Below are 11,575 nucleotides of genomic sequence, written 5' to 3'. Positions count from 1 at the left end.
TATTGAAATGAAATTCTCTAATACAGTAACCAGCTAAAGAATTCAAGACTATTTGAAGCCTAAACATCAATGAAAATGGTCTGATACAGCAATAAACTGGCATTATTAGCCAATTATGGTGGCATAATTTGGGGAATAATGGGCAATTCTCAAAAGCATAATAGGTGATTTTTTGAGCACTGCTCAAAAGCATAATGCTCAATTTTTGGAGCATAATAGCCTCATGCCTACTGTTAGGGTGCTGTGAAATACATGGCCTTCATCCCACTAACATTTCACAGCCTATCTGCATGTATAATGTGCATGTCCTATGCTGATACAAAAAGGGTTGAGAGTTTGTTTAGCACAAATTTAAAATGTACCCCAGTGTGGTATAGTACATGTGAACACAATGGTGTAACTAAATGGCCGAAAGGTTGAAAATGAATTAATTTAAAGCTTACTATAGCTAAAAATAGTCAGTATGACTGTATCAAGAGGGAGGGCACACAATCTACCTTGTGCTGTGTTATTTTTCTCTGTGAACATTTAAATTACACATACATTGATCTATTCTTGGACACACAAGTTAAGGTGACTTATAGATCACACAAAATGTATAACTAAGATTTTTGGAAGTCTGTATCTGAATGAATCTTACTTATTGAAAATCAATTACATGAAGTATATAGTAAAAATTGAACACAGCCATTCACACAAATCTACTTCAAAGATACAAAATGTATAAAATTAGATAAAAATGAGGTAGCCATGATGCTGCTATAGGTATGTAGATCATTAACAGTTATGTACATGTCTACACCCTGTACAATATGCATGACAATGTTATGATTTAATAGCATCCAGAATAATTCCACCACTTTGTTCAGCATGTGATCTATCAGTAGTCAAGAATGGTACAAAATGATTTACTGGTGAAGTCTCGGTTCTTTCCAGTAAATTACTTTTCTGCTCAAATACAAGGAAGAGACGTTTTGATCCATCGTTTGCTTGCAACAACTTTTTAGTGCCTGATGGATCTTCACGGTCTAAGCATAATTTCCATTGTATGTTCAATGATTCCAAGTTTTTATCATCTTTGATTTCCTACACAACAAGTACATGTATGTACGTATGTACATCCATTACATATGAAACATACTTTAAGTTCAACATTTTGATCATCGTCCCAATAAAAGAAATAGTTTGCCAAGTTAACACTCTCCAGAGAATAAATTGGAGGAAGTGTTGGATTTCGATTATTCAGCCTCCAAAACTGAAATTGGCCTGTGAAACAATTAATTGTGGTTTTGAATTGGCATTATGTACTCACATGTCTTATCTTGAAGAGATCGTCCACTAATGTCAATATGAATGGTGTTAGTTCTATCTTTGTATGCCCTCACCAATCCTCCATTTATGTCACGATCATTGTGTGACACAAGTGTAACACTTTGTTGCTTAGGTAATTCTGTGACACCAGTCAAGGCTAGTCCAAAGATTTGATATTTAGTCCAACCAGGCCATTCCTACAGTAATAGATCAAGTGTATACTATGCAATTTCTCACCATCAGCTATTTTCTTTTTATAATTATTCTGCAATAATTATATGGATGCATGCATGGGCTTGCAAATCACTTTCTAGTAGTGATGGAAAGGTTCTTTATAACCAAGCACTCTATTTTGCATGAGGTAACTAGTACACTCACATTATTAATTAAACTCACCATTTTAATTATTGTAGTGCAATCCAATTTAAATTGCTGTATGTGAAAATAAAATACTAACATAAATTAGTGATAGAACATGTAAACATATACGTACATGCTAGCTACAGCTGTCCAATACCAAAGTACTACCTCACATGTACATTCCAACAATGGTATGGCATATGCATGCAGTCTTCACCTTAGTATACACAAGCAATTACACAAAAGCCACTATACAAACCACTGTTAAATTGCTTTTGCAAACCTAGCATATTTGTTACAGTGCTGTTACTAACTCCCACAGTTCAGGTGTATAGAATCTGACTGTATAGCTATATAGCTGACATGTCATTGTTTACACAAAAAGTGCTCCAAACATACACTTGTACTTATATTATTAGCACACTTTGTATTTTGTTTGCACTGCAAGCATAACAATATTACAATTAGATCATTTTATCTCCAGACGGATATTAGCTAATTCAGAAGTCAGCTAGATATATAGGATACATCCATTCAAACCTACAATGTCCAGCTTGACATTAATTTTATTCTACAAAAATGACACTAAAACCATTTAAATTTAGGCACTGTATGTATAGTTATAAATAGCATACAATTACACCATAATCACATGAAAGAATTCACAGTGCATTCAAGCCCATCCATTCACGGCTTTCGTTTATTCATGCATGCATGCATGTGCACAATTGACATTCATGCATGCATGCATGCAGGCCATCCAGCATGGTTGACATTCGTTCAGTATCGTTAACACATATATCGGTGCATGGGTGTAACCAGTTACATCTTTATGATCTTATACTAAAACTTTCACTATAATACACTCCTGTAAGATATTGATCAGCTGCATATAGCTAACCAAATTTGGTGCCTTAATTGTAACATTATAAAATTATGCCATATATATACTTTTACTTCTCAGACCATATAGCTAAGTAGTCTGGCGGCGCCCGCCCCTTCGCATAGAGTAAGGGCGGGCGCCGCCAGACTAATAGCTAAGCTAGATGGACTGCCTTGCAAAAAAAAAGAATTTACCATGCCCTACCTTCAGCAGCACACACTTCAGACATGCATGGCATCACTGTGCTATAGTCACAGTAGTTAGCTATATAGCTAGGTGATAGCTACGTTTCAGTATAACGCTTTATAACCTACTCAGTGAGGTAGGTAGTTGATAATCTCTGACTGAGAAAATCAGTGCAGCAATCAGACTCCCTATAGCTAGCTATTCACAGGTTTTAACTTAAGCCTTCTCACAGATCTCTAGTGGGATAGCATTCACAAAATGCATGCACATGGTTTTCTATGAGTATAGCGCTCACGATCGATTGATAGCTATAGTCGATTCGTATGAGAAATCTCCATCCGGCGCCCGGGCACTGCATTAGAAATGAAGAGTGATACATGCTAAAGCTTGACTTCTTATAAACTAGGTGCGAGAAAGAAAAAAAAACTTTATACGTGATAAGACAGCCCGCCAGCAGCGGGTAAACAAATAGCTACACACAAGTTGATTGCAAAACAATTATATAGTTACTCAGTCTCAGTAGTTTCCGAGCTGAGATCACAAACCTTGTATACGCGTAGAGTAGCTAGCTTTGTACACGGTGTAACTTGAGTAGCGTTTTGTCGGTTTATCATAAAACTGACCAACTCATCGTGGTTTTTAATTGGTTCAACTGGCACTGGTGAAGTCCCGCAATGACGTAATTCAGCGCGATTGATTCACTGATAACACTGACCACTTCCCCTTACATCATGTCAAATCCCCAGTAGGTGTATGGGGACCCCCTAGGGGCACCCCTCTATCGAGGTGGGGATATAGTGGGGTTTTAACAAGCTTCTTAGCCCAGTACTGGGGAATTTGACACTAGATTTTGTCAATCTACGTAGCTAAATTCATTTTATGATTGCTTTTTTTCCTGAGCATATCAGCTGTGCTGTCTGCTCAGTAACAATAATAATAATAATAATAATAATCCCCTGGATTCTCCCACCCTACCCGAGGTGGGGGGCATGACATTGATAGGTGCATGCATGATGATGGAGCGCTGCTTAAGATCCATGATGCTACCGTAAAAAGCATCGGTGTAGACCGTCAATGGGACACAGCGATAAAGACCAATGTGTTGCATAAAAGTATAGGAATATCCGTGACATCAGAGGCATACTCGAATCTGATTGGTGACCGATGAATTCCTCGGCCGTATACGTCACTGCCAAGTGTTGGTATTGCGTGTTACCAGACCCTTGTGGTCTGGGGCTGAGCATACATAGGCAGATAGTTGGTGCCGCTACATAGACTATATACAGTGTCTGATGAACTTTTGATTCTCGTAATTATATTGATAAGGTCTTTTGTTCTAATTACTGGGGGAGGACAGTTTAAAGTAATGCAACTAGTAGCTATATATAGGCATTAGATGCATTGCATCAAGTATTAATTGCAATGATTTGTGTCGGAGTGGCAACTCTGATAGCTAAGGGTGCCATGGGTTAGTTACTCTTAGTCCCATTTGGGAGGTTGCCAAATTATTTAGTAGCTAAATCTTCAACTTTCATTTCAATAGTTGGATCACTAGTACAATACCTAAACCACACAATTAGGACTTAAAGGGAACCAAACATAAATAGTCTAAACCTCTCAACTTGGAACTTGAGTCAACCTTGAGGATCCCAGCAGTCAATATCCATGCAGCCCTCTGGTGGATCCCAGCATTAAGCCCTCTGTGAGGCTTGTACATGCACATTTATTTTAAAAGGAACTGTTTGAAAACGCATGACCTATCTATGTGAGTGCAACAATGCTGCTGTTTACTGCAGTTCATCATCCACCTATAGCTACAAAGTGTAGTTAACTATAATAAGAACACAATTACATACTATTAGTATTATATTAGTATTATTATCAATTTTGTCAAAATGACAGGGTCGTACAGAATGGCAAGCCTGCAAACGTACTACCCACAATTAAACATACATACAGTAACATTAAATACACATGAATACAATAACTAAGATGAGAGACAGCTAATAACAGAGCAAAACACAACAGGACAAAAAAAGAGAAAGTTATTTGAATAGAAATTGGCAAAGAGCAGCACGGAATAGACTTGACTTCTTAATCTGTAGGATGGAATGTGGTATGGTGTTCCAAAGAAAAGGGCTGTTTACAAAAAAAAGAGAAGCGATATGAATTAATAGTAGAGACAATTGGCCGGATCGATAGAGGATGAGATCTAGTTGTGGTTTCGGGTAACTGAAAATGATTGTGAAAAGGTAAAGAGCTTCTGTGGTGCAGACTATCATGTACATGGCAAATGGAGAAATACTTGTGGCACTGCTTGATGGCAGGCCAGTGTAACTCTTGCATGCAGTCATCAGAAGATTTACTCCAGGAATACGATAATGGATTCCACGTACTATTGGAAGCCCAACGAGCAGCCCTATGTTGCATGGATTCCAAAAGATTGACATTGGTATTGGAGTAAAGATACCACACTGGACAGGCATATTCCAGGACAGGCCGGACAATACACTTGTAAGCAATGGACTTAATTGATATTAAAGTGTTGTAGAGATGGTGACAAAGGAAGTTTAATGATCTAGAAGCCTTAGCTGAAACATATTTACAATGCTCATTCCAATTGAGTTTGGAGTCAACAAATACACCAAGGTATTGTACTACAGGATGATGAGAAATAGCTGAAGAATCCAGATGATATGATGGTAAGGGTGGAGAACATTTGTTGGAAATTACAATACTATCACATTTCAATGGTTTTAAATGCAAGAGCCACTTCTTAGCCCACTGGGCTATGCTAGATAGATCAACCTGTAGCAAAGCAGCATCACTGGAAGAGGATATTTCCTTATAAATAGTGATATCATCTGCAAACAGTTTGACTTTACTGTGAGCTACTACAGAGGAAATGTCATTGGTATATAATAAGAATAATAGAGGACCTAGGCTTGTTGAGCACATGACCCCATGGTTTCAGCACAATTTCAGTATGTGCTGTATTTTGAAATATAATATGCCTTCAATTCCTTTGACCACAACTGCTAGCCTGGTACATGGGAAAGATTACATAGTGGTTTACAAGGTAATTTATACACCACATTGATCATTCAGTGCATGTACTCCATAGTGTATTCTCCCAATGATCTTGCAATATTTTGTGGCTACGTATACTGTACATACTGATTGAATCCTGTTAACGTTATTAAAAATTCCAAAGTTGATATGTAAGCCACATACCACATAGCTAGCCTTGTTAACCTTCAATGAAAATACTGAGCTATAGCTACTCCATTATATTTTGGTTGAATATTTATACTGCACAGAGAAAGAAATAGTTTTGCATGTAACTATAATTCAGAATAGCTAACTAACTATCATTGTCTAAGATTCATCTATCTATAGCTAACGGATGATTCTTATCATATGGCCATATCACCAGCCAGTAGCAGCTTGATGTGTATGATGTGGGGAACCAATTGTTAATATTGACATGATGGAGAATCCTGTTTTCTTGTGTTGATCCCTGAGTACACACAAGACATACTTTTATACCTTTGAAAGACTGAGATAACACCTAGCACAGCTATCATAATGGTTGCTATGAAGATTCGGTACAGTCCTAATGCTATGCAACTACTTACACGAGGAAGCAACTAAGCATCTCCAGTAACATTATGTCCATAATGGTTGATGAGTACCATTAAGTTACAGCTAACAAGTACTTTACATATGTCCATAACACAATCACAGTTGAACTATTAGCAATTGGTACTGCAGCATGCACTTTACTGTGCCACCAATTTAGAGGAGATATATCCTCCAGAGTTAAAGGTATCATCTACATTACTGACTGCACCTACCTATACACAGTACGTAGCTGTTCATTACACAAACACAGCTACTAAAATTAATTATGAGTCAAGTGTTCCATTAGAGTGTTCACTTGGTATATCAACATTTAATTTCAAGTTGAGTACATACTAATCCAGTTTCTCAAAGCCTCAGCATTACACACATTATTTACTAGAAATTAATATAAACATAAGCAACTACAAACCTGATTACTAGAAGCACCACTGGGACCAACAATAATGGCTTTAACAATGAGGTCGCCTCATTTCTGAGATTATGAAGTACACATTAGACATTGCCACAACTCATTGAAAAGGTAACCACTATATAATTGATCATGAGGTTTCACTGCATTATAGTATATGCAAATGAAACATGCAGAGGGTGCGTGTGCATGCATATTTCTAGAAGTTTAACATTCTTCGTTCAATTTTTTTTACTACCTCACAATAGTAACTATGTAGCTATAATTTGACGTCATGGTCTATGCATTACATAAATTATGTTAGTAGGAAACACAATCCTTCATGATCATTACTACTGTATGTACCACAAACTTAGCGAAAGATAAAATCTAAACCAAGTACTACAGATAAACAGGGAAGTTGCTACAAATGAAAAGACAAATAAAAACATTATAAAGTATTAGTCATTAAATGTGTACAAAAAGTATAAAAAGTTTGCATGATTGGTTTGATGCAAGTGCTGAGATGTATTATGTCACCAGCTTAGTAGATAAAAGAGTTATTTGTCTGTGTCAATGTCATCATTATCTGTCAATTTTATTGCCGCATTCTTTTCAGCACAATCTCTACATGTTAACAAATCGGCTGTTATTTTAAGAAAAGTACTTGAGTTATCCCTGTCACTTTCCAGTTTCACTTCCTCACTTACAACATTAAACACAAGATATTTAGGACTTGCATGTGGATGTATTTCATCCCATGCCTGTAGTAACTTCTTACGCTGGTCTATAGGATCCATGACCAACACCCAACGTATCCTGAGAGCTTTGTCTTTTTCATGAGCATCATCAACTTTCTAACATGTGTAAACAGCAGCAGGTAGTATGCATATAGCTTAGCTACAATATACAGACTTACAAGAAGGTGAACTGTCCATGGCTTATGGACATCATCCCAGTACAAATATTGGTGCTTATAGGCATAACTCTGTATGCAATAAATGTTGCGGTGCGATTGATCATGAGGATTCCTAAGCTTCCAAAACTGAAATAGACCTGCAAGTGTATTATATAATACAACTACACATACATATAATTCTCACTAACATTCTTGGCAATTAGGATCACTGCCACTCAAATCGATAGTACCATTTTGGTAAGCTTTCATCATTCCTCCATTGATGAATGAATGACTTTGATAGTCATACAGACCTTCAATTGATAGTGTATGGCATCCATCTTTTATCCACACACCATCCTATAGAATATAGAGTAAACATGATTGTTTTAATACTAAACCTATTTTGGTAACTTAGGCCACAATATAACACTTACATATAGACACAAACTACACACGTGCACACATACACTACACACACACACACACACACACACACACACACACACACACACACACACACACACGCACACATTACACACACACAGACTAACCGTTATCACTCCTCGGCCAGAAGTCATCTTTATTAACAAGGAAATCTAAACTGCAATTGTTCTCTATATTGGTAGAAACACCACTGACGTCAATGCATATTATACTGGTAAGCATGGTAGGTGCATATACAAACCACAATGTGCATTTTAACTGTGTTATCACATGTAATCTGTCAACATGAATGTCAGCTATAGTAGAAATGACTGAGACGATCATCTTTGAGCCAAACCATATTAATCTAGCCAGCAGCTATACAATTATGCTCTCATATAATACTGCAGTGATAGCATTTGTATTAGCTATTGTTTACTTGGCAAGTTCAATGACCACAACTGCTAACCTAGTAAATGTGGCCTTGCCTATTGTGTATCTTACCGCATGGTCATTGTTTACACAGTAAGTTTAAAAGGAAATTTGACACCACATTGTCTAACATTTCTTGGAACTAAAATGAATTTCCCTTGCATTTGTATGGCATATAATCACACATATACGTTAAGTGTAGCTATATAAATACTAGGCATGACGTATTTCATTACATCATTGTTCTGATCAATTGCACCATTGATTTGGCCCACCCAAAATTTCTAGCTTTTTATCCACCAACCAAAGTTGGGAAAGTCAATGCAAGCATGTATCTACCAACTGGCAGGTTTCAGTCTGACTCTTATTTGACACATACTAGACCTTTTCCTTTATTATCTCTATAGCTATATATAACCAAACCAACATCATGTGATACATGTACATGTACAGTGGCAGCATACATACTATTCCACGAATGACTATAGGTCCTTGTTAGAAGGCTTAAGTCTGTTGTAATTGTTTTATATCAGAATCTTGAGCGATATCAAAGAAAAATCCCAGGCCATGCAGAGACTAGCTATAAGCTGTTGAGAAGAAATGCAAAATCATGGTATACCGACTGACAGACTTTTGTGTCTCAGTGACTGAAAAAGCCTTCATCTAGCTAGCAGCACTAACTGTGAGAAAACAAACATTGCTAGCTACATGAGCCCTTGATGTTAGGTAGTGGCGATTCTAGACCTGAACTACGGGGGGGGGGGGGGGAGAGTAGGGCACAGTATGACTAGCTGCAATATACTGAATTACAGGGGGTCTGGGGGTGCAACTCCCAGAAGCTACAGGATTTTTTCAATCTGAAAGCTTGAAAACAGTCTTGAAAATGTTAAAATAACAATGCCAATCTATACTACAACTTTTCCTCAAGGTTTTTAAAAACTTATTTTTCAGCAGGGGGGCCTGGCCCCGGCCTTAGAATCACCTATGAATTGTTAGAAGATCGAGGTATTGATCGTAAATCGGTGCATGGTGGATTGATTATTAAACGCGTCCGTACCCACCATGTAACTCTAATACACCTTATTTAGTAGCAATACCTGCACAATATAGACTACTTGACAACACAGTACTTAGACTCGAATACCACACGAGCGACCACACAATAGACGCGGAAACGATCAAATGGCAGCTGACGATCACTCTGCTTAGATCATAAACCAACCTCTAAGTTTCCTGAATTTGGCCATCTCATTCTTATAGTTGTGTCGAGATGCAGTCGTAAACAGATAGGCCCCGATGATTTCCCCATGACGTAATTAGGTGATTATCCCAGATGGGCGCGCCTGCTGACAAATTGATTGTCAGTATCCTCAAATTTCATTGCACAGTTATTGTATGGCACTATAGTACTGCCATGAATCCACACTGGTGTAAGGGTTTGGATGCATAGATTATTAAATGTCATCAGTAGTAAAGTGAGACTTTATAACTACTCATAACAGCATCAAGTGAAGGTGGAGTCCTGGGCCAATGCATGTATGCAATGAATAAGCATTCACTATGGCCACATCACGTACATGCATGGATTGAACTTGCATTCAAGGGGCTAAAGGAAAGCAACATTGCCAGCCCATGGTAGTCACTCGGAAAAAAGCAAGTCATAATTTTGTAAGATGATTGTGGTGCTTGTGCATCCATTCAAAGTGGCCACTCAAAACCAATGTTGAGCCTGACAGCAATTGGAAACATCCTAAGTGTTAGCTAGTCCTAGCAGGTAATAATTTTAAGTTTTATTTTCATTGAAGGGCTTGTCTGTAAGACCTGACTGTATGAATTTTCACTGCAGATGGGATCAATGTTCCATGACACTAGCACAATGAGATGGACTATATACATATATAGGCTAAATTCTAATAAAAGATTGATAGTACAGCTGCAGTTAGCTCTTGATGGAGCACTTTTTGTGAAAATTATGCGGTCCAGAAAATGCTGGAGTGTATGCATGCACATGATGGCTTAAGATTAGCTGAGTGTAGAGATCGGAGACTCCTTAGCAACGAAACCATGGAACCATGAATCCATGAAACCATGTTCCTTGTAATGGCTACTCTATATAACCTGCTTGCGCACTTCTAAACATTGTTTCATCCCAGTCTTAAATTTGTACTTCAGATTAACCATTAAAAGCTAGATTTTGTGTGAAACTTTCAAGATTTATATAGTCTTTTAGTCTAGGACATAGCCAGCAGCAAGTTATATATTTATGTAATAGTCATTACAGCATGCATGGGCAGGCATTGATACCACAGCTAACTATCAATCACAAGATAGTATATATGTACATAGATATTTTATCACACCAAATATGTCCCCACATGCACCACTGCCAGACTATATAATCCTTTTACAAATTTTCCACATTGAAAATTTTGTCTGACATGCAAAGCCAGGGTCACAGAGTCCGGCCATTCTTTCCTATATAACAACACTTACCGAAATGCTGATCTAGACCAACATGATCATACATATAATATTATACACTTGTAGACATATGTACTTCAATACAAATTTCATACCTAATTGAATGATATAACATGACTTGAGTCAGTATCTATCATGTATATCTATATGTTGTAACCACCCACCAGTCTAATACCACAATGCATAATATTGTGTAGAATTGTACATAAATGTATTTATATACAGAGCAGTTTGGTATGTCCACGAAATTTTAATTGATTTACCTGCATGCTGTGACTATATTTGTGTCCATAAGTTTTATTCCACTAGGGACTTAGCCTGTTAATACAGGGAGTGAAGATCTTGAAATTAATGCTGTATAATTATAATTCAGAAACAAAATCCCAGACCAGTGGTGACTTAATCCTCTAATAACAACATGCAGTCTAGGCATGTGCTAAAGTAGCCACAACCCCCCAGGATATTTGCTGCATTTGTGTGGAAATTGGTGGTTATGTATTATTCATTACAAATCACCACATACGTATATGTGTGCCATATTGGCACAAAAGCCCAACACCATATA

At 37.4% G+C, this 11,575-nt stretch overlaps 2 protein-coding genes across 4 annotated transcripts; both read right to left on the bottom strand.

The window, feature by feature from the left end:
* Positions 1-624: 624 nt before the first annotated feature.
* On the bottom strand, positions 625-3,407 carry LOC136238886 (uncharacterized). The gene is made up of 5 exons (XM_066029520.1): positions 3,286-3,407; positions 1,708-1,743; positions 1,313-1,508; positions 1,142-1,266; positions 625-1,086 (listed from the first exon to the last, which is right to left on the bottom strand). The coding sequence occupies exons 1-5, from the start codon at positions 3,352-3,354 to the stop codon at positions 826-828; spliced, it is 687 nt and encodes a 228-aa protein (XP_065885592.1). The 5' UTR covers positions 3,355-3,407; the 3' UTR covers positions 625-825.
* Positions 3,408-7,132: 3,725 nt separating this feature from the next.
* LOC136238995 (uncharacterized) lies at positions 7,133-9,821 on the bottom strand. Of its 3 annotated transcripts, none has more exons than XM_066029724.1 (5): positions 9,627-9,821; positions 8,226-8,288; positions 7,881-8,031; positions 7,693-7,829; positions 7,133-7,630 (listed from the first exon to the last, which is right to left on the bottom strand). In XM_066029724.1, exons 2-5 carry the CDS (start codon positions 8,250-8,252, stop codon positions 7,334-7,336), a joined length of 612 nt encoding a protein of 203 aa, XP_065885796.1. In that variant the 5' UTR covers positions 8,253-8,288; positions 9,627-9,821; the 3' UTR covers positions 7,133-7,333. The 3 variants fall into 3 exon arrangements, with proteins under 3 accessions (XP_065885796.1, XP_065885797.1, XP_065885798.1); XM_066029725.1 differs by having other exon boundaries at positions 9,660-9,821; XM_066029726.1 differs by having other exon boundaries at positions 9,752-9,821.
* Positions 9,822-11,575: the final 1,754 nt, after the last annotated feature.

This window comes from Dysidea avara, chromosome 11 (genome assembly GCF_963678975.1).
Source record: "Dysidea avara chromosome 11, odDysAvar1.4, whole genome shotgun sequence".
Classification (NCBI taxonomy): Eukaryota; Metazoa; Porifera; class Demospongiae; order Dictyoceratida; family Dysideidae; genus Dysidea; species Dysidea avara.
The sequence above is the reverse complement of the archived record's forward strand: the minus strand, read 5'-3'. Positions and strand labels throughout refer to the sequence as shown.